The sequence below is a fragment of the Mesoplodon bidens genome (assembly GCF_964165515.1).
Source record: "Mesoplodon bidens genome assembly, chromosome: 1".
In the NCBI taxonomy this organism is placed as follows: Eukaryota; Metazoa; Chordata; class Mammalia; order Artiodactyla; family Ziphiidae; genus Mesoplodon; species Mesoplodon bidens.
The window spans coordinates 105,139,113-105,163,524 of NC_138176.1; the positions used below are offsets into that span (position 1 = coordinate 105,139,113).

Here is a 24,412-nt window from a genome sequence, read left to right on the forward strand (position 1 = left end):
GAAATACCAAGAAAAACACTAACACAGGACTGACCCACTAAAAGGAGGAAGTCAAGAATCTGTAATCCTCAGACCATGTGACAGGGTCATGATTTCTGGACATTATAGACAAAACACTGAAGAGGGTTTGAAGGTTGCTGGTTGGGGCAAAAACAAACAGGAAGTTGAGTGGTCCCCGACGGCTGCAGGGCATTCGTATGCACAAGGCATCATCGGTGAGCTTTCTCCTACCTGCAGTCCAGGGACAGTGGCCTTTCTTCAGCCAGGCTAAGCAGTCAATCTTATACCCCCAAACCAGTCTGCTCTGGCAAAATGCCTTTTGATTTTGCATCTATAAACCATCTCCCTATTCCTCTTTTCCCCCACAATAAGAAAGCAGAAGTGGAAAGAAACTCTCAGTGTGCCTCCAAAGAGCTCAAAAGATTTTAAACTAAATTATGAAGCACAGCCTAACTCAAGAAGTACTCTCAAATGCCTGCCTGTGCAAAAGCCCAACTCCCACGCTTGCGACTTGAGGCAGTAATCATACCTTAATTTCATTGTCGTTTGCAAAATTGCCAAAAGAAGCCATAATCTTAGGGACAGCTGCAGCCAAGGTCTCCTGGACAGACTCCTCGGGTCTCTTGCTTGTGCGAGTCAGGCAAGGCAAAAGGTTTACCAAGTAAGGCCTGCACATGTGAGAGGGACACTAATTACTCTTCCAGGGCCTACCTTAATGAGAAACACAAGCGATTAGTTCAGTGTCTGTTAGGGAAAAACCAGTTTTTACATGCAAAAGAGTCCTTCCTGGAAGGTAAACAAACCTCTGCTAGAAGACTAAAGGCAGATGAAGCCCAAATGCTGGGAGGCTCTCATCCTTCATTTCTCCTCTAGTCACACACGACTCTCAAAAGCTTGTTTTAAAAATTCTTTGCAGTAAATTATAATAGTTATTAAAATAATCAGATTTTAAATTAGAAAATAACATAATATAAGAAAACACCATTTAAAAAATAAAGAATTAAGAATAAAGCTTTCTTGAAAAGGGAGCATTACAAAATTTTTTCTAAGCATTGAAACTGAATAAGGCCTTAGAGAGAAGCCTGGCCCTCTACAGAGAAGTAGCAGACCACGCAGGACTGAAGAGGAGCAGTCACAGGACAGATAAGCCGAAGCCACGGGACAAGCACTCGGTGGCGAAGGCGGCGTCCTCTAGTGGCAGAGACGGGCAGCAAGCAGGCGTACCCCTGGGACTGTACAGGGAGGGAGGCAGGCCCTTCTAAGGAGATGACCCAAGGGAAAACAAAACAGACATCAGAAGGAAGACATGCCCAACTTTTCAAAGAAGTCAGGCCAATGAGTCAACGGAGTGTTTGAGGTGACGGGGGCCACTGGGGGCCAGATCTCCCTGGGCCTTGGTAAGGAGTCTGGATTTATCTGAACTGCTCTGGGAAATGAGTAAAGAGTTTAAGTAAAGGAATGACATGACCCAATCATATTTTTTTAAGGTCACTTCGGCTTCTATGTGGAGAACTGGGGATGTATTGCTTCAGAAATATAACAAAGTTTTCAAAACAAGGATAGTAAAAGAAAAAGGTTATATAAAAAGAAATTTTCTTAGTGACTGTATGTCCGCAATCATGTAAGACTCTTATTACAGTCAGGCTCAGTGGAATAGATCACTGTTTCGTATTAAAAGAGAGGGTTTCTGCCATTCCACCAGTTCCTCGGGGACAGAGCCAAGGGCTCCACGGATGTCAGCACATCTTGCCAGCGAAGGAGAGAAGGAAGGAGTTGAAAACTGTGGCCCTTCTTTTGTTTTTCAATCCATTAAGATACAACTGGTTCACTCAGTCAAAACTTTATTCACAGTTTAACACTCATATTTTTAACCCACATAATAGACAAAGGCATAGTTTTCTATAATCCCTAGAGTAAGCAACAATGAGGTGGTACTCAACCTTCAACCACCCGGCAAGTATCTTTTCGGCAAGTACCACGTGCAGACGCCGTTATCAGTGTTGGGCTGCAGCAGGGACCAGACAGGGATGCCCCCACTGTCCTGAGACGTGCATCTCCTACAGCTCTCGGGGGAGGGTGGGATAGAAAACGAACAAGCACGCTGATGAAGTGTGCGACAGTATTCCTGAGAGCCGTAAGTTTTACGCAGGAAAAGGATCAGGACAACCTGTACTGCAGCTGGAGAGGTAGAGGTGGGCAGCTTCAGACAGAGTGGACAGGGAAGACCTTTAGAGAAATGACATTTCAGCCAAGATGGCAAGAATCCACCGGAGCTGGTCCCCCACCCAAAATAAGAATAACAGTAATAACCCAGAGTGTCCACTTTACCTGCATTTCTGAGGCCGAACGAGGTGAGCCAGCTCGGCAAACCTCCACAGGGCAGCGCGCAGGCTCCGAGGAGCGCCGTTCTGAGGGATTTAAGAAGCAGCGTGTTACATTTAAGAGTCGCAGACACGAGTCACCAAGAGGACTTCAAATAAACAAAAGCATTTTTTTCATTGCTAATTTCTATTTTTAGAGAAAAGGCCATTTAAATGTGTAACTACTTTTGAAATGTTAAGGTCTAATGGGATGCAATTATAAAGATATTTTTTAAAGCTACCATTTTAATTCCCATCCCATCTAATAAATAATGAGGAGCAACCTTTTGAAGAAAAGTAAAACAATAAAGTCTACTTTACCAAACAGTATTTATTTCCTTATCAAATAAAAGATAAAATTTCACATACACTGCTCAATACAGTGAATCAGTAGCACTTTTTCAATGATGGAAAACAAAAGCCTACCTTTTTAATTTCCTTATAGAGTTCTAACTGTAACCTTGGAAGATTAGAATCCATCAAAGCCTACAACAAAATACAAGAGATTTGTTCACGGGAGACACATTCTACTAGCAATTCTAAAGAAAGCTAAAAGGCAGCTAAAATTTCAATTTTGGGGCAAAGTAGAATATAATAGCAACTAAACTAAGAATCTATTCTTTAAGAAAGAAGCGTATGTATGCAGGAAGTTACCAAACAGACTAGATACAGGTCATTCACTTTAATTTTAAAAATGGAAGGAAAAAATTTAACTTTCATTACAATGAAATACTACACAATATCAAAATTAAACAGTAGATAGTTCAAACTCATTCTAAAGCTCTTACATTCAATTAAAGCACATTCTGTTGGACGATCCAACATTAGCAATGCCCTGGAGTCTGCAGGGCCAGCAGGGCGGTGGGTGGACATCCCAGATCAGAGCCCCTAGCTCTGGCGTGGGAATACTCCTCTCCACGCAGAAGCCCAAGTCCTTTCCAAAGGTCTGGTCCACCAGTGATACACGGGTGCTCCCCAGGGAGCAGCAACGCTCCGAACCTGCTGGAACCATAGGCTCCTCAGAGCCATTTCTTGACCCTTCTGCTCACTTATGGGCCAAACCAAAAAATGGCCACACAGCCAATTTCAACCCAGTAAGAATGGCTGATGGCAACCACCACCAGTGACACAAAGTCCACGTTGGAGACGGCTTCTCAAGACAGAAAGGAGAGACTTCTGTGACCTGCTCTCAGCCATGGGAACCCTCTCTTCCAAAACAGTATTGCCAATGTCTCGTCCACAAGAAGAGCAGAAAGACGTAACCAAGCCTCCATAGAAAAGCCCTCCTCCTTTCCTAAGATGTACAGCATGTGATGTCTATAAACCAAGCTGGTCTTAGTAAAACTCATGGAGGTTCAGCAAGCTTGAGAATCAAAACAGAGTCACTTTCTGCGAGGTTCCAAATAATGTCTCAGAAATTTTTAAATCCTAATTCTGCTGTTTCAGTGTGTACTGAAATTCCTTAAATGAGCACACCAAAATGGACAAACATATATTAAAGCACTACTTTGCCAATAAAACCAGAAGGCATATCAAAGTTTTGTTTTACTTTATACATGTTTTATAAACTAATATCAAACCTATTTTATTACAGGAGGAAAGTAAACCTCAAGCCCCTGCAACAGCACTGAACGGGCCCTCACAGTCATGGGTGATGGTAAGATGCCATCTGACCCCTCCCTGCTCCTGACCCAACCTTCACACTGAGGCGAACACACACAGCAGCCAAGTCCAGCCCATGACGGCCCCCTGTGCCTCACAGGCCTCCCTGGTTAAAGGCCCCCATCTCTCCTCCCCGGGTTACTCAGCCTCCCGCGGGGATTCTGGGTACACAGTCTTTCTCCATTCCAAGGTAGGCTACACGGCATCCCCAGGCTACTCTTCCTAAATAAAGCACTCCTCTGACCAGGTTAAAGATCTTCACGAGCTCTTCCTTTTCTTCATCCTCTACCAAATGAAGTACAAACCCCTTGAATGGATCCTCAACACCTCCCATTCTCTGCTAGCACACACGTTCACCCTCCTAGGTGGGTCTGCAGGGGTTAAGAAAGTCCTGACCTCCTCACTCACCTAACAGCCACCACCTCCAGGAAGCCTTCTCTGCCTCGCCAGACAGAAATCACCTCCACTTCCTGACCGCCACGATGAGTTGCCAGCATGTCTCGGAACTTGCACCACGCATTAAGCCATTCCTGTACAAACATGCTTCCCCCTCCCCAAGACTGTAAATCATCTGAAGGCAGGAGCATGCTGTCAGCTGAAGCACATCCCCAGTGCATTTGCTACACAAGTGAAAAGCAGAGCATGCCCCATTTTCTTGGGTCCTCATCCTAAGCATATAATGATACTCTGAAAAACAGAAGGCTCAAGTCCAGGACCTGACTCCTAAGCGACCATCCATGTGTTCCTGTCCACCTCTGACACCCAGGCCTAGGGCCATCCAAGTTCTCCCAAGCCTGTCCTTCCTGTGCCACCGTGAGAGCACATCAGCCAGACCCTGACCCCACCCCCAGCCTGCTAGCCTTGAAGACCAGCGCACCTGAGGAAGCAGACATCAGAGCACAGCCGAAGCCCGGGATGTCCGACTTTAAGCAGAAAGAAGAGGTTCCGAGAGACTGACCTCGTCTTACGCTCAGGGGTGTAACATGAGCAGTTGGAACCTCTGCCCTGGGAGGCCAGACACAGGCAGAGGAAATAGGAAGGCAGTAGGGAGGTGGCCAGGAAGAGAAGCCAGCACCTAGAGCTCTGACCAGGCCATGGCCCAAGCCCCCAAACACACACACCAGGCTAGCTGGACAGCAGTTACAGAAGCAGGTCTCTCTCTGCAGCATGTGCCTCCATGTAAAACGACCACCTTCCTTGTTTGTTTGTTTGGGGTCATATTGTCCTCTCTTCCCTCCTCACCTGTTCTTGTCATGACCAAGGCAACCTGTGGTGACTTCTTTAGGTTTCCTGATTCTAAGGATCAGAGTTCAAGAACTGAAATATCAGAAAAAGCCTAGCCTGGTCCTGCCAGCGGGAATTAAAAAAAGCAGCAACGATGTTGAGACCTAGAGAAAAGCAAGTGTAACTGAAAAAGTCCACCTCCAAACGTGCTGTGGACCCATCACATCTGAGTGGTACCCACACACTGCCGGGCAGAGAACAAGGTCAAATGGCCGTGGCCACTACAGCACTGCGGCGGCGGGGATGGCGGGCGGGCGCGTGGTGACATGAAATGCAGGTGGAGGGAGAAGACCAGGCAACTCCCAATGGAGAAGCCAGAATCCCGTGTCTGCAGGGAAGCCGGCACCCGAGCACAGAGAGCATGGCCCACAGATCCACACGCCAGAAAGCGGGGAGCAGTGGGGCTCTGGCGTGCCCCTCGCCCTCTCTGGTTGAGGAAGCAGGAATCTCACTGTAAAAGCACCCCTTACCACTCCAAGGCCCAGCAAGGGGCAAGATGACACTAACCCGTCACACACGTCACTGCACTCGATCCTCACACTCACGCACACCTCAAAACGGTGTCCGACTCCCTCTATGGTTAAGGAGACTGAGGCTCGCAGAATGAAGCACACCTCCCGAAGCCGCTCAGCAGTGAGCAGCAGAGGCCAGGTTCAAGCGCAGGCCTCCTTCACTCCAGGACCTCCCTGTGCTCCACCTCCTTAACGCAGCAGTAAAGGGTGATCGTCTTCCCAAGGAAGCTGGACCCGTGACAGAAGAATGAAGAACAATTTCTTGGCCAATGTAAAATGTGACCACTCTCCAGAGAAAGCCCTTGGGGAGACTCCAAAGAATAGTTTTGGTTTTCAAGATCCTAATAAGGAGGGAAATATTCAACTAACCTATGTTAGGCTGGACTTCTTGGTTCATCTGGCCAAGTAAGTATTACTAGGAAGAGAGCCTTCAAGGAAAATAAAAAGATGTGGCCTTATCTAAATTTCATGGGTGGAACTCAAAACAGTAAGGGAAAAATCAGGAAAAACTGGAAAGATCCAATAAGCAGGGATTCCATGCAGAGAAGGGAACAAGATACATTTTCTCCTTAACCATCATCAAGAAATCGTTTTTGGAGAGAGCATCAAGAACTATGTCAGTGAACCTTCCTCAGCACTGGTTAGCCTATGGTGGGAACAACATATAAGCTTAGACACAAAATTCAAAAGGCTCATTCACACACTCAAAGGTGACCTGGAAGAAGGTGCCCAGGGTGGTTGAGGATACAAACTAGGAGAATGGCAGAATGAGAAAAACAAGGATTGTTTTCCAACACCGTAAGAATTGTGGAAGAAAGACTTTATCTTCAATGGCAGCAGAAAACAAAAAAAGGGAAAAGTGGATTAAAGCTACAGTGATCTTGGGTACTAACTCTGCACTGGGAAGCAGTAAGCGAAGAGGACAGGTGTCCCCCGCCCTCTCCTTACCTCACCTACCACCCAGGTAGCTCTGGCTTTCTGGCTTCATCAACCTTTTCTGGGAACTCCTATCTCTCCAGTCACGTCACACTAACTCCAGTGAAGCTACCAGAGAAGGCACGTCTTTACCTGCAAACAGTACTGCCTGACCCAGGTCTTAGGAGACGAAGACACCAAAAGCAGATCCCACTCCCCGTCCCCCTGCCTCTCAAGGCCTCATGGTTTCTCAACAAAGTGATGTTTCCCCCAAGAGCACCCAGTGGCCACCATCAGCGCCCACCCCTGACCTATGCCCTGCGCAGGCACGAGGGCAAACCCACTCCCTCTGATGGGGCAGGTGCAGCCGGCACACTGGCACACAGCAGAGAGCCTCCAAACCACACACCATAAATGGAAACAGTGCAGATGTCCTAAGGGACTTTGCTACTCAAAACAAAAGAACCCTAAGTCATGGTTTCTTCTCTTAGCTACAATGATCACAGCTCGTAGAACACCGTCCACAGGGCTCTTACTTTTATGACTTTGTTGAGGCACTCGTCAGCCACCATCCTGACATCTGACTCTGCATCATCACTGCACAGCAGAAAAAGTTCCATAGCAATGCCCAGAAGTTTCTGAAATTCTGGAGAATTTCTAAGTAAAAAAAGAAGAGAGACTGTCACAGCCAAAAGGAACCTCAGAAGACACGACGACGAAACAAAGTGAAGTTTCTGGTATCCTATGTGGGATTCTGGAACAGAAAAAAGGACATTACATAAAAATTAAGTCTAACAGTATACCAATATTGAGTCATTAATTGTGAAAACTGCACCACAGTAATTGCACCACAGTAATGTAAGATGCTAATAATTTGGGTAACTGCATGTGGAGTTTATGGGAACACTCTATACTATCTTTGTAATTGTTCTGTAAATCTAAAACTATTCTAAAATTTAAGAATTTCTTAAAAATAGAAGTGTACTTGCAAGACAATCTTATTTTGTTTGTTTTAGTCAAAAAATCTTAAAAAGACACTGCTTTGTATGTACTTTAACTCAATTTAAAAAAAGAAAAAAAGACACGGCTTCAGATACTTAAATCTCAGATAGCCATCTGCCCTCTGCCAACAAGTTACTTCTACTCTTACAATATTCTCAGAACCTAGAAAATCAATATACCAATATAACTCCTTTACTCCTTTTTCATCTTGCTTTCAATATGTTCCAAACTCAACATGATCATGGTCAGGCTGTGTTTTTGTTGCGCCATCAGTCTCAAGAACTGGAATCTAGGCGATGCTTGTAAATGATTTTTAAAAGTTTAACTGAGAGAGCCTGTCAGGCAGTTGTGATCCAATTGGCTAAACACAGCCAAGAGAGAGAGACCCATGGCCATGTGCATGAAACTGACTTCACAGCACAGTGAAGGATGGCCTGGTAGTAATACAGCCCCTGGACAAAGCTGCTATTCTTGAAACATCTCAGTCTAGAGTCCTCTGAAATAAAGGGCCTCCTCCCCACTCTCTCTCTACCTCACAATTCCTACCAAGAGTCAGAAGAGCCAGGAGCCTAAGAAAAAGCAAAGAACCACATTAGCAGTGATCAACAAACAAGTACGAGCAAGAAAAAAAATGTACCCCTCAGCAATATTTCAGACCTCATCTCTGTGGAATACAGCTGTGAATAAAGAGGAAGGGTCCCTGGGATGCTGGCACAGCATCCAGGCGCTGCTCAAAGTGGTGCTACAGAAATACAATGTGAGCTTCAAGTACAATTTTATACTTCCTTATAGACATAAAAATAAAGAGAAACAGGTAAAATCAATCTTAATAATATATTTCATTTAACCCAATATATCCAAAACATTATTTTAACATGTAATCAATACGAAAAAATTACTGGGATATATAACAATCTTTTTTACAGCACATCCCAATTCAAACACAAAATTTTCATCAGAAGTATTTTATTTGTATAGAGATTCCATAAAATTCAGTTGAAAAAGTAGGTTTACTTAAGTAAAACCTAGAGATCTAATGCACAGCTTAGTGATTATAGTCAACAATACTGTATTTTAAACTTCAAAGTTACTAAGAGACTAGATCTTAACTGTTCTCAACACAAAAAAAGAAATGATAATGATGTGACATGATAAAGATGTTAGCTAACACTATGGCGGTCATAGTGCATTATACAAATGTATCAAACCAACACGTGCACCTCAAACTCAGTGTCATATGCCAATTATATCTCAATTTTTAAAAAAGAAAAAAAGAAAAAAGTAGGTTTATATACCATTTCTAACCATCCTTAAAAGGTCTCCAATAACTAAATCAAATATTGATTTTTTAATTTTAAGTTAATAAAATAGATATAGGGCTAATTAGGTTATCTATTTCTTTTTTTTTTTTTTTTTTTTTTTTTTTTTTTTTTTGTGGTATGCGGGCCTCTCACTGTTGTGGCCTCTCCCGTTGCGGAGCACAGGCTCCGGACGCGCAGGCCCAGCGGCCACGGCTCACGGGCCCAGCCGCTCCGCGGCATATGGGATCCTCCCAGACCGGGGCACGAACCCGTGCCCCCTGCATCGGCAGGCGGACTCCCAACCACTGCGCCACCAGGGAGGCCCGTCTATTTCTTTTTGAGAGAGCTTTAGAAGTTCATCTTTCAAGAAACTGTCCATTTCATCTAAGTTACTGAAGTTCATAATATTCCTTTACTATCCTTTTATATCGATACAACCTATATCGATAGTTTGGAGGGGCTAGAGGCGCCGACCCTCCAAAGTCAAAAACCCAAGTATAAATTATCTGCAGGCTGGAAACCAGATTCAACCAACCGTGCATTGTGTAGTACTGCAGCATTTTCTGAAAAAAATCTGCATATAAGTGTACCCATGCAGTTCAAAACCATGTAGTTCAAAGGTCAACTGCATTTCCATTTCTGCTCTTGCACCCTTTGTGCTATGGCTGTCATATATTTCACTCCTATGTGTAAACCCCAAAATACACCATTATTATTTTTGCTGTAAACAATCAATTATATTTTTGAAAGATTAAAAGTAAGAGCGAAGTCTTATATTTACCCACTATAGTTACGATTTCCATTGCTCTCCAATCCTTTATGTAGATCCAGACTTCTATCTGGTACCATCTTCCTTCTACCTGAAACACTTTCTTTCCCATTTCTTATAGTAGTTGCCTGCTGGACATAGATTATTTCAGTCTTTGCAAGTCTGAAAAAGTCTTTCTTTCACCTTTGTTTTTGAGAAAGAAGTTTCTACAGGATATAGAATTCTAGGGTTTTTTCCGTTTCAGTACCTCACTGATAATGTTGCACGGACTTCTGGCACTTTTTTTTTCCAATGAGAAATCCACTGTTACTCTTACCTTGGTTCATTTTAGGTCTTTTTCATGTCTTAGCTCTACTTAACATATTCAATCTTTTCTCTAGCTTCTTGAACTAGAAGAACAGTTATAGTTACTGTTTTAATGTTTGTGTGTACAAATTTTACCATCTGTGCAATTTCTGGGTCAGCTTCAATTGATTTTTTCCACTGTCAATCACGTTTTCCTGCTTCTTTGCATTCCTGATAATTTTTGACCAGATGCCAGACCTTGTAACTTTTATCTTGTTGGGTGTTATATACTTCTGAATTCCAATAAATATTCTTGAACTTTGCTCTGGAATGCAATTAAGTTACTTTGAAAGAGTATGATCACCTTGGGTTTTGCTTTTAAGCTTTACTAGGCAGGATTGGAATGACATCTTAGCCTAGGGCTAAGTGAGCCCTGTAGCGAAGGCAAACCCTTCTGAATAGCCCACCCAACGCCCCAGGAAGGATGGGGCTTTCCACTCTGGCTGGGGGGAACACGAGCTCTTCCTGCACCTGTCTGAGTTTAGCACCTGTTCCCTCCAATCCCTTCGGGTGGTTCCACCCCCAGCCCCAGGGCACTGAGGGACCCCTGCAGGTCTCCCGGATCGCTCAGTGCAGCTCTCCCCTCTCTGGTATTCTCCCCAATGGGCCCCAGCCACCCTGCCTCCTGAGGCCATCAGCTCTGTCTCCCCATCTCAGCAGCCACTGGGCTCTGCCTGGGTTTCCCCTCCTCACATCCTGGCTGGAAGACTCCCTCCAGGCAGTAACCTGGGGAAGTCATAAGGCTCATCGCAGTAGTTTTCCATTTTTCCAGAACTGCCTGATGCCCGGTGCCTTGAAAACCATTGTTACATATATTTTATCCATTATCAATTGCTTTAGGCAGGAAGGTAGATCCTGTCCTTGTCACTTAGCCAAAAGCAAAAATCTTTCATGATTTTTTAAATTTAATTTTTAATATATTACTAATACCTTTTCTGGTCACAAATATAAAAATCTATAAATCACCTTTTATAAAGTTAGCTAATATTCCTTTCTATAAATGTATCTTAATTTTTCAATTCTGTGGGTAAGTCATTAAGATTATTTTTAATTTTCTAATGGGATGAATAGCACTGCACATCATTGTACACCTTCCTCAGGATGAACTCCTGAGGTGAAACAGTTAAGTCAAACAGATAGTGTCTGCCAAATTGCCTTTTAAAAAAGTTGTATCACCTCTGAAAAAATCCTGAATATTTTTTAATGTTTGTCACTTTGACAGGTAAAAATGTTATTTCTGTTTTAGTCTCATCCCACTGATCACTAATAAATGTGAGCATGCCTCCACAGGAAGCACAAAGTAAGTGTTAGCCATTATGCTCATGGGCCCCATCTCATGTCTTCTTTTCCAAAAGGCCTATTCATAGACTTTGCCTATTTTCCTATTAGGATGATAGTCTTTTTCTTCATGATTTATAACTGCTCTTTAGAGAAGCTATTAAACCTTTGATACATATGCTGTCAATACTTTCCCCAAGTTGCATTTATGTAATTTCCAGTTTAAAGTGGATTTTGACATACTGAACTATATTCCAGATGAAACAATTTTTTCCTTTATACTGCTAGCATTCCACAGCCTGAGATTCAATGCTCTTTTTATAGTAATGATTTCACTTTTTTGTATTTAGGTAATTAATCTGGCACCTATGTTTGTTTGCAATATGAAGAAGAAACATAATACCCCCCTAAATAGTCAAGTGGTTCATCATTTCCATACCAATACAAGATGCTACTTTTATCATAAATTCAGACACACAGAGACACACATACACTTTCCCACTTTCCATTCTATACCTTCTTTAATGTCTAACAGCTATTTTAATTTCATGTACGCCAGGTATCACCACATTACTGATGGTTTCAGATTTTCTTTGCAACAGTGATGTATTTATTCTTGCAGATGAACAAGTTCAAAAACATCTCTACTAGAATTTTGATCAAGATCATTTTAAATTTATGGATTAATTTAGAGAAAATTTAACTTTATGATAAAGAAATCTTCCCATGTAGAAAGGGAGGTAGTAATCTGTACCTTTCAGGAAAGTCAACAGCCCTCCTTACGTAGTTTCTGCAGGTCCCTTGTCAATTCCTTGGAATTTGATACGTTGGTGCTACTATGAATTGGATCTTGAACCATTACATTTTCTAACTGATTTATGCTAATATTGGGGAAATCTAGAGATTCCTGTATACTTATTTTTACCCAACCACTTTATCAAGGTACACTTGCTTAGATGAGGGTTCCTAAGTATTCCCAAGAGGATACTTGTAAAAAACAAATCCCCACACTCCACCTGAACAGAAAATATAAGTGTGCTGGGGAAAGAGGGCAGTGAGGTATCTTTGTTACTATATTTTTGACAAATCTTCCGGGTGATTTTGATGTTCATGTGTATTTAGGAACCAGTAGGACAGACCACCAACTTGAGAGCTTAGGTAGACCAAGAGTCACAACACACATTGAAGACTTCAGAAGCTGCCACTGAATAACCCCACTGGAGAGAAGGTCAGTGCATCACAGAAGCTGTAAGAACGCACCAGAGGTTACTTACACTCAGGAGAGATGACAGGAAATACCAGCCATCAAGAAGATTTCATAAATCATTACATGCATATAAAATATCCACTTCAGCTCTACACTCCAAAATTCCTAAAAAGTATGGAGAGTATCTTAAAACAAACTTGTTCTTTGATCTGATGGGACCAGAAACAACCTCTCTGGGTCCAAAAAATACCCTATTCTTATGCTCCTGTGTAGAACAAGCAGTATAATGACTATCAGCACTACTCCATAAAAACATAATAGACATACGAATGTAAAAACTATTATCAGCCACTACTGTGATTTAAGATAGCAAACTGAACCACAAATCAGTCTTAACATATCTCAACATACTTTACTACCAATGTGTGAATCTAAGCCAACATCCCATCAATTCCATTGGGAATTGTCAAGAAACAAACTAAGTATAATGCGTGAAGCACTAAGACTGAAAGAGATCTATTTCCTGGGTCCATAAGCTTTCAAAGTGAGGTGCTACTCCCTGAGACCCGGATGCTGGGGGTCAGCTGAGCACAGCAGTGCTACAGCAGCAGCAGGCACCAGGGGCCTGTCGGGCATTTACCGTCATTTCATACAGAAGTAATGACAGTTTGTAGGACAATGTGCATCACGCCGGGATGTATTTCTGGCTCTCAGTAGCTAAAGAACACATCTATGTAGCTCTCAACAGTGTTTCACAGGTGTCACTTCATCCCACAAGAACCCTTATAAATTGGGTTTACATTTCATAGATGAGGCAACAGTGGCTCCAAGAAGTTAAACTTATCTAAAACCACCTGACTTATAAGGAGTGGAAATAGAATTCAAGCTTTTTTTCCCCCTACTTTTATCTTAGTATTGTTTTCTAAGCTATGCTAACAATAGCATGCTAACTTAGAATTTCTATATTTTTATTTTCAGCACATATTCTCATTTGTCACTTCATTTCTTCCCACAACATTTCTACAAATTAAATAGAAACAGAAATCATCCACTGTCCTTCACAAACTGAATGAGTTCAACTAAAATGAAATACTCTATGTGAAATTGCTTTGAAAGTATGAAATACAAAAGCAAGGTGCCACTAAAATTAAATGAATCACGAAATTTCTGTCAGTACTAAAATCAAGATTATTATTCTGAGCTTTTTCTAACAGATTATAAAGAGCTCTTTCCAACAGGAGAATAACATGAATGATTTATTCCAAAGGAAAGAAAAGCCAAGAGAGAAGTACTTCACACATGCCCATGTGGGTAACAGAATTCTGAAATCATAAGTACATCTGTTTCCTACTCAGCCACTAGAAACAAGCTTAAAATATTTACCATCCACAGCTACTATGAACAATGGTCAGAAAAAACGACAGTCAAAAGTAAAGAGAATGAGGAGAATTGGCAAAGAAGCTACACAAGAAGGTGCTGCTAGTTCACCACAGAGGAACCGTCGAGCCAGGGAAGCAGACCTCCAGTCAATGCCCACGATCCCACTGGCCCCAGAGCCTTCATGAGCAGGCAGCAGCCATGGGGGAGCACGTGCACTCCCACAGGGTCGGACAGGGGGGCAAAGTGCGGAAGAAGAGCAAACAAAAGACCACAAGGGTGCATTTATGTCAAACCTAATCTCCCAACTCATCCCACCCCTCACCCGTGTCCACATGTCCGTTGTCTACATCTGCATCTCTATTCCTGCCCTGTAAGTAGGTTCATCTGTGCCATTTTTCTAGATTCCACATATATGCATTAATATACAATATTTGTTTTTCTCTTTCTGACTTACTTCACTCTGTATGACAGACTCTAGGTCCATCCACATCTCTACAAATGACCCAATTTCCCTCCTTTTTATGGCTGAGTAATATTCCATCATATATATATATACCACATCTTCTTTATCCATTCATCTGTCGATGGACATTTAGGTTGTTTCCATGTCCTGGCTATCGTAGACAGTGCTGCAATGAACATTGGGGTACCATATGTAAAATAGATAGCTAGTGGGGGGGCTTCCATGGTGGTGTAGTGGTTAAGAATCCGCCTGCCAATGCAGGGGACACGGGTTCGATCGCTGGTCCAGAGATCCCACATGCCACAGAGCAACTAAGTCCGTGGGCCACAACTACTGAACCCGCGAGCCACAACTACTGAAGCCCACGCACCCTAGAGCCCATGCTCTGCAACAAGAGAAGCCACCTCAATGAGAAGCCCGTGCATCGCAACGAAGAGTAGCCCCCGCTTACCACAGCTAGAGAAAGCCCACGAGCAGCAACGAAGACCCAACGCAGCCAAAAATAAATAAATAAATAAATTAATTAATTAAAAAAAAATAGATAGCTAATTGGAACCTGCTATACAGCACAGGGAGCTCAGCTTGGTGCTCTGTGATGACCTAAATGGGTGGGATGGGGGTGGGGAGGGAGGTCCAAGAGGGAGGGGATATATGTATACATAAAGCTGATTCACTTCATTGTACAGCAGAAACACAACATTGTGAAGCAATTATACTCCAATTTAAAAAAAAAAAGACCACTATAATTGGACAGGCTCTTGTTGTTCCAAATACTGCAATAAGTAGCTCTTGTTGTTCCAAATACTGCAATAAGTAAAATATAAACACGTTCAATTATCATAATGGTTACAATGATACTACGTAAGATTATAGAAACATTACTCATTACAGTGTCTGGACATCCTCCATATATGTAGCCAGAAGTATGGGGAAGGGGGTCCTGTAAAGGTTTTAAAACAATTGGGGAGACAAAGAATATTCTAGCCCATTAAGAATGAAAATATAGAAATTTTTAATTTTCACTAGGAAGTTCAAAGTGCAGTTACCTGAGAGACTGTGCCACTATGTTTTCACATATTGTCAGACAATGATTCACACGGTCTTTCTTGGTGGCTGAGAGTTCTTTCTTTCTAAAAGGGAAAAAGAAAAGAGTAAAGGAAGTTTGCATGTGTTGTGTTATCCGCTCCATCTATTTCTACAAGGCATTCATTCATTCAATAGTGCTTCTTGGGCTTCCCTGGTGGCACAGTGGTTGAGAATCCGCCTGCCAATGCAAGGGTCACGGGTTCGAGCCCTGGTCCGGGAAGATCCCACATGCCATGGAGCAGCTAAGCCTGTGCATCCCAACTACTGAGCCTGTGCTCTAGAGCCCGCGTGCCACAACTACTGAAGCCCGTGTGCCTAGAGCCCGTGCTCGGCAACAAGAGAAGCCACCGCAATGGGAAGCCCGCGCACCGCAACGAAGAGTAGCCCCGGCTCGCCACAACTAGAGAAAGCCCGCATGCAGCAATGAAGACCCAATGCAGCCAAAAATAAATAAATGAATTTATTTTTTTATAAAAATAGTGCTTCTTGACTCCTAGAAGTAAACCACCCATTCCTGCTGGGGGCAGGATGGCTCAGAGGTCAGGGAGGAGGGGATGAGCCTAACCCAGGGTTCCCTACAGGACAGGGCTCCATAGAAAAGTCAAGGGGTGTTAGTAACGCACCCGCTTTCTCTATCTCAGAGAGAAGGAGAAACTGCAGTGCAAACAGCGTTCACCCAAGATCACATGGATGGACGGAGTGTGCAATTCAATGAAACACAATGATATCAATATAATACTCTACACACCAAGCTGCTGTCACTTCTCAAAGGCGTATTTACTGACTACAGTCAGCATATCACACAGACCTCACACTCTTAGGTGTAAAATAACGTTCAGACAATGGCTAACTGCTTCTATATCCCCAAACGGCTAGAAACAAGCCCCCTGCCCAGAGACTTTCTCAAAAGCCTCCTAGTAAGACTTCTCAGCCCCCCAAAAGGAGATAAACAGGAGATAAACAAGAATCAGATAAAAGGTGCTTGCTTCCCACCCAAACCTATGACTTGAGATGTCTCTGAGGTAGGCATCACAGAAATAAGGTAGAGAGGGTCAATCCAAAGAGGAAGCCAAGGGCTTCCCTGGTGGCGCAGTGGTTGAGAGTCCGCCTGCCGATGCAGGAGACGCGGGTTCGTGCCCCGGTCCGGGAAGATCCCACATGCCGCGGAGCGGCTGGGCCCGTGAGCCATGGCCGCTGAGTCTGCGCGTCCGGAGCCTGTGCTCCGCAACGGGAGAGGCCACAACAGTGAGAGGCCCGCGTACTGCAAAAAAAAAAAAAAAACAAAGAGGAAGCCAAAAAATAAATCAGGCTTGATAACTATATCCAAAAAGAATCTGAGTGTTAGCAGGTCACCAGTACATGGTATTAACTAGAAACACCTAAACCAGAAGACTACTAAGTTTTGGAGGGAATTCTAGTACCAAAGAAATTTTAAAACTAACCAACAAACACTTCTATTTAATCCCTAATGCAACGTCAGTTTCCAACAAGTACACCTGAAGGAACAGGCTCTTACAATTATGCAAATCCACGAAAGACACACCCTCCAAAAGGCACTACAGATGTGGCCAGGGAAGAAAATGGACAAGGAAGAGCCTCCAAAGGGGAAAGTCAGGGTCCAAAAAGGACAGACAGAGCCTGAATGAGAAGACAAGCCCAAGGCATGCGGAGAGGGGCTTCCCGATGACTGGTCAGTAAGAGTCCATCACCACATGGACTGGTGACTGTGTATCTCCCACTGGTCTCTTTCCTAAAAGAGACTCTTACTGATAAGCTATGTTGCGGACTGCTAGTCATCCACCAAGATGCCATGCTTCCCTTCTCAGACACACGCCTCCTGGTTAGAAGCTCCACAGCCTAGCTTCCCTGCAGTCGGGGATAGACACGTGACTTAGTTCTCACAGATGAAATGGGAACCGAAGTAGCAGGTGGAGCTTCTGCCTTGCTGGCTCGCCCTGGGCATCCCCCTTTTAGTTCCCTCCCCCTTTTTAGTTCCCTCCCCCTTTTAGTTCCCTCCGACTGGAGCAAACATTCCTAACACCCAGTTTTTGATTATACAGATAAAGACAACAAGAGGCTGCAGAGCAACAGGATGGAAGAAGCCTGAGTCCCAAGTGACCACAAGAGGCAGAGGCCCCTCACCACCCACCCTCATGAGTCACTCACTTCAAAAACACTGTGATGGAAACAACCCAAATGTCCCAGTGGATGGAAAAATGACACAGCCAAATGACGGAACACTGCTTGGCAGTAAAAAGCAGCGAAGCACTGATTCACACAAGGATGAATCTCAATGTATCAGCTTCAAGATACATTAAGGATAATTCCATTTATGCCACGTTCTGGAAGACACAAAACCAGGGGAACATAAGGTGATCAGTAATATCCAGGGGCCTGGCAGAGGAGGGGGGAGTTGACAGCAAAGAGGTACGAGGCAGGGGGAATCTTGAGGAGGTGATGGCACTGTTCTAAATCTTGATTGTGGTAGTAGTTACACAGCTTTATGCAACTGTCAAAATTCATGATCTGTACATTAAAAAGGGTACATTTTACTGTGTGTGTGTGTGTGTGTGTGTGTGTGTGTATAAATAAAATACCTCAATTTAAAGAAGAAAGCGCTATGAGAATTTAAATGCTCTCTTCTTTGAGCCACCACATTAAAGTCTCTATTACAGCAGCTCAGAGGTTACCTAGTTTAAGACAGCCATCAAGAAAATTAAAGAACACTGACCACTCCAAGCACGTTAGGAAGCAAACTAACTCACTTATCCACTACTCTTTTCCACAGTGAGAATCTGACAAAGGCCTTAAGTGAACTGAATTCATACACCCAGTCTCCTAGCTACATAGGTAGTGGCCCCTCCCTGGGTAGCCTCCTACCGTGAGGTCTAAAGTGATTCCTAGGGGGACGGTAATCAGAAAAAGGTCGACAAACACGAAACTGAGTGGACTTCACTACTTGACGATGGTCAGAATAGAAAAGTGATAAATACAAGTATGAGCTTCAAGAAGAACCTTGTCTCCCTCCTCACATGTGGAATAAACCACAAAAGTACAGGTAACAATAAACAATCCAGCTCTCTGGACCTGCCGCCTGATCTCCTTAAGACCTACTGTGCTGTTCCCCCAAGCCAGAACTTGAGCAAAAGTTTATGAAACTAGCAGAAAGTCAAAGAGAAAACATCATCTCACCCACCAAAATAAAAATACATTCTTCTGTTGTCTGTTTGGGTCTAGCTCCTCCTCCAAGCTATTTGTGGGGAAAGACTGCCTTATTCACCCGGGATCCTGCCCTAGGCCCGGCCATCAGCCAGCACCTCCATCACACTCTTTGGTAGTAACTGTTCCTGCAATTTCCTCCCCAGGGATGACAGACTCACTAAGAGCAAGGGCCATATGGTGTCTCTCTCCCTGGCACTCAGCACAGCACCTACACTGGAGAAGGTGTTTCAGACAGACAACAAAGGAATGGATAAGTAAGCTTTTGCTGTAGGAGAGTAAGTTACATACACGTTAAAACTGACTCAAAAGTTCTTAAGTCAGTCTTACAAACAGGATTCAGAAGATAAATGATAATTACTTTAAACTTGAGTTTGCAGAACCAAGAGATGGAAAGAAAAGTTGAAACAGCAAAGCTTAAAAAAGAGAGAAACTGTAGGGCAACCCCACAGGCTTGAGTTCAAGCACTTCGTGGAGCCCGAGCTGCAGCCCTCAGCCCCTCTGGCTGTGACCAAGACATCAATCACAGCACGTCTGATGACCCTGACTTTCACGACTTTACTGCCAGAAAGAGGGCAGCACACATTCTATCATGGTCAGCTACAAAGAAAGCACACGTTTTTGAGTTTCTCTTCCTAACTCATCCACAATCATTTTCCAGCAATCCAAACACTTTTGAGGGGGAAAAAAAAAATCTACTGTAGTATATTTAAATTTTCATCTTTTCCACACTCAATAGATAGCCCTAAAATCATTAAGATTCTTCAGATAGACAGTCGAAGTCTTCAGTGGTTCCTAGTCTTGCTATTAAAATTTAAACAATAATTACTAAGTACCTATTTTGGGTGAGGAGCATAAAAACCAACCACCTGATTGCTACCAAAATACTTATCCTGTAAAATCTTCTCTTTTATCACACTGAAGAATACCCACATTTCAAAGTGTGAGGATCAGACTTTACCCTCAGACACCCCAACAAAGAGGTATTAACCAAAAATATCAGAAACGAAATAAACAACCCTTCCAACACTACCCACTGAAAGATGTCAGGGCAGCAATGTAGCCCCAAAGTAACAAACACTCCCACCCAGTGCAAACACCAACCTGGCTTAAGCAGGCCCAGCATAGTCTGGCCTCAGGCTACTTTCCTCTGTCAGGAAACCTGCGGGTGGGGGGGGGGAACTCTGGCCACTGGAAATAACTCAGTCATTTTGGTCACGCACCTTCAAACTCAGTTCTTGTACATGCCATGGTCCCTGCTTCAAATACCTCCTTCCCGTCTTATTTTGTCCAATAAACCAACTTGGAAGTTTAAGAAAACTACAACTATTTCATTCCCCCATGGAATTTAATTAGGCTGATGAACTAAGATGTCAAACTGACTTGTTCTACAAGAAGAGTAAGTATGGAAATTAAGGTGAAAACGGGACAGCCTTACTCTAGGCAGGAACTGGATGAGCAGGATAAGAGCTGGATAAACAAGGTAAGAACAGTCCTGATCCTTCAGCTGTTTTTGTAAACGTGCTTATTTTAACTCCACCTTCAAAATTGTGTAATGAAGCGATCTGTACACAAACATGCATCTGTAAGGAGGAGGAACATATAAAAATCAAGGACTCTACAGGCATACTACAATCACGTTAGAACGATTATCAAAGAACTAATTCTGAAAATGGGAATTCAAGCCCTCTCATCAAAATTCTTATTTTTAGAATTACGTATGAAAAATCTGATTCCAGGTTGAGGGTGTGCAAGGGAGGACCTAGACTACCCCAGGAATTGAAAATGATCGTCTATCTTGCACTTGTCTTGCTATTTGTGGTCACAGGTACTGTCACATACACATGGTGCCTACACACACCACACGATGAGTAAAACTGAGATCTAGAGGCTGCCCCGCCTGCAGGAGCAGGGCAGTAAATGGCCGGGCAGAGATCCAGGTCTTCTGATTCCTCATCAGCTGCTCTTTAACTTTCACCAAGTACTATACTAATGAGAGTGTTCCTAGAAGATTAGGACTCTTTCGGATCTTTTTTTTTTTTTAAGAAGGAATGGAACACCGAAGTCATTTTGGAATTATGTTTCATACACAATTTTAAAATAAAAGTACTGCTTAAGGGAATTCCCTGGCGGTCCAATGGTTAGGACTCGACACTTTCACTGCCAAGGGCACAGGTTCAATCCCTGGTCAGGGAACTAAGGTCCCACAAGCCGCTCGACACGGCTGAAAAGAAAAAGTACTGTTTGATTAGGGGAAACAAGGCCTACGATTTCCCCACCACACAGTCTATATCACAGAAAAGGGCGGTGAAAGCCTTTCTTACTAGTAATTTAACTGAGTACTGTAACAATTACTAATAGAAGAAGGTACAATTCAAAATGCGATCTATACTAAGTGAACAAGGTATGACACAAAAGGCCCCATGTGTATGATTCCATTCACAAAAAATGTCCAGAACAGGCAAATCCATAGAGACAGAAGTAGATTAATGGTTGCCAGGGGCTGGGGACGGGAAAATGGGGACTGATTGCTAATGGAGAGGGGCTTTCTTTTCGGGGTGATGAAATGTTCCAGAAATCAGACAGTAGTGATGGTTGCAGAACCTTGTGAATATATTACAAACCACTAAGTTATACATTTTTAAATGGTGAATTTTATGATATGTAAATCATAATCTCAATTTTTTAAAAAAACTGTCTGCAAATCCCAGCAGCTCTTCCTCCCCAGAGGAAGGAATGTGACCACTCCTCGCCACCAGCACTGTTGCTCCCAGCCTGGCACAAGCTGCCAGCACCTCTAGCTTTGATTACTTCAATAGCCTCCCAACTGATTTGATTACTTCAATCAGCTTTGATTACTTTAATTGCCTCTTTCATTCCTGCTCCCTGTCCACCAGGGTGGCCTTTTTTGTTAATTAAAGTTTTTAATGAGGGGGACTTCCCTGGTGGTCCAGTGGGTAAGACTCCACACTCCCAATGCAGGGGGCCCAGGTTCGATCCCTGGTCAGGGAACTAGATCCCGAATGCATGGCACAACTAAGTCTGCATGCCGCAACTAAAGATCTCACGGGTTGCAACTAAGATCTGGCACAGCCAAAAATAAATAAACAAATAAATATTTTTTAAAAATCTTTTTTTTTTAAAGTTTTTAATGAGGTAATTGTAGATTCACATGCAACTGTAAGAAATATCAATAAAAGAAAGCCAGTGTATACTTCACTCAGTTTCCCCCAATGCTAACATTCTGCAAAACAATCACAGCCAGAACGGTGATACAATCCACTGATCTTTAGATTTCCAGTTTTACTTTTACTCACCTGTGCGGGATGTGTGCATTTAGTTGTACACAATGTCATCAGATGTGTAAGTTTGTGTATCCACCACCACAGTCAAGATAGGGAACACTTCCATCACCCTGAGGATCCCTTGAGCTGCCCTTTGAAAAGCACACCCATGTCCCTTGGCCCTCCACTCTGTACCTCCACGCAGCCCTAACCCCGGCAACCACTCATCTATTCTCCACTCCTAGAACTATGTCATTTCAAAAATGTTCCATAAGTAGAATCAGCCCATATATAACCTTTTGGGATTGGCTGTTTTCACGAGTATAATTTCCTCAAGATTCATCTTAGTTGTTGCATGTATTACCAGGAGTTTGTTCCTTTTTATTGCTGAGTAGTTTAACCATTCACCTGTTGAAGGACATCTAAGCTGATTCTAGTTTTTGGCTATTATGAATAAAGTTGCTACAAACGGTTGTGTACAGGTTTTTATGTGAACAGTTTTCACTTCTCCAGGATAAACACCCAAGAGTGCAACTGCCCGGTCATATAGTAACTTTATGTTCAGTTCTACAAGACACTGCTTGTTTTCCAGAGTAGCTGTCCATTTTATAGTCCCACCAGCGATGACTAAGTGACTCAGTTCCTTCCAAGCCAGCAATTGGTGTTGGCTTAGCATTGTAAGCTATATCACTTGTTTGACTACACAAGTAAGCATCTGGTCAGAGTAAAATCCAAAGTCCTTATATTGGGGTACAGGCCCTAAACGACTACCCTCATCTCCTCTTTCTGGCCTCCTTACTACTCCTCCAACATGGAAAGCACTCCCACTCATCTGTTCCCTCTACCTGGACCTCACCTCCTCCAGATACCCACCCCCCTCCCCCTGCTCCAGCATCACCTTCTCAGTGCACTTCGCACCCTAAACAACACCACAAAGCCCCTCTCCCCCTTATTCTGTTTTGTCTTTCTCCATAGTCTTTAACACCACTGGCCTTATTCACTGCTGTAACCCAAGGACCCAGAACAGGCCCTGGCACACAACAGGCACCCTGTTGAAAGGAATCCTTCCAGGTCATCTAGTCCAGTCCCCACTTAACTGCCCATTCCCAGTAGCTGGGAGCTCTTAATGCCACCACAGCTTACTTGTCAGTGTTACACCGTACTTTACAGCTACACAAATGCTCCATGGCCCTAGGACAGAGAAATGATACTGACTCAGCTACACCTGGACAGATGTAAGCAACGTAAGTCTTCCCTCCCAAATGCTGATGGAATTTTATATTATATTATATTATATTATATTATATTATATTATATTATATTATATTATATTATATCAACAGAAAAGTAGGTCCTGATCATCTACAGTGGAGCTTCTCAAGCTTTAATGTGCACATAAATTGCTCACAAACCTGGTTAAAATGCAGACTCTTGATTCAGTAGGTCTAAGGTAGGGCAGAGAATCTGTACTTCTTATAAGCTCCCAAGTGATACCAAATTGCTGGCCCTGAGACCACACTCCGAGCAGCAAGGATCTATGGCATATCTCGTCTCTAACACATATTCTAGCACCCAAACTGATTCAAGTTAACACAACATTAAACAGTATCTTATACTGTGTTAATTTTTCCTTCTTGCTATCTGAATAAGACTTCCATTCCAAGGTAGTTTACTGAGTGGTTGGCTCACTTGCAGGGACCAGAGGTAATTGGGGGTGGGGCCTCTGAAGGAGGAGAGAATAGGAAGGCCAGGACACTGTAAGACCTTTGCCTTTACATCTCCGTAAGTCCTCTTTTAAAAAGAAATTCTACAGTATTATATAGCAGTTAATAAGAATGATAGGTACTGCTATGAAACAATGTCTTTGGTATACTAAGTGAAATAATATAGTGTGAGCTCATTCATGCAAAAAAAAAAAAAAAAGGACGTGTACATGCATTAAAAAATCAGAGAAAACGGGCTTTCCTGGTGGCGCAGTGGTTGAAAGTCCGCCTGCCGATGCAGGGGACACAGGCTCGTGCCCCAGTCCGGGAAGATCCCACATGCCGCGGAGTGGCTGGGCCCGTGAGCCATGGCCGCTGAGCCTGCGCGTCCGGAGCCTGTGCTCCGCAATGGGAGAGGGCACAACAGTGAGAGGCCAACGTACCACAAAAAAAAAAAAAATCAGAGAAAACAAAAGAAACTTAACAGTTGTTATTTTTAGGGAATGAGACTAGGACAGCCAGGGAGGAAGGCTTTGCTTTCCATCTTCTGTGCTATTTGAAGATGTTGTTACAACGTATATGTGTAAATTTTTTTAAGCTAGTTAACAAAAAGCAACCAAAAAAGAAATGCTTCCCCAAAGT

At 43.2% G+C, this 24,412-nt stretch overlaps 1 protein-coding gene across 5 annotated transcripts in view; it reads right to left on the reverse strand.

Moving 5' to 3' along the window:
* HTT (huntingtin) overlaps positions 1-24,412 on the reverse strand; it is a 138,139-nt gene that overhangs the window by 108,926 nt on the left and 4,801 nt on the right. For all 5 annotated transcript variants that reach the window (XM_081229213.1, XM_081229212.1, XM_081229211.1 and 2 more), the window contains exons 2-6: positions 15,525-15,608; positions 7,270-7,390; positions 2,787-2,846; positions 2,329-2,408; positions 530-668 (exon numbers count right to left, since the gene is read on the reverse strand). In XM_081229213.1, coding sequence (XP_081085339.1) covers positions 530-668; positions 2,329-2,408; positions 2,787-2,846; positions 7,270-7,390; positions 15,525-15,608 — 484 coding nt within the window. The remainder of the gene's footprint in view (positions 1-529; positions 669-2,328; positions 2,409-2,786; positions 2,847-7,269; positions 7,391-15,524; positions 15,609-24,412) is intronic.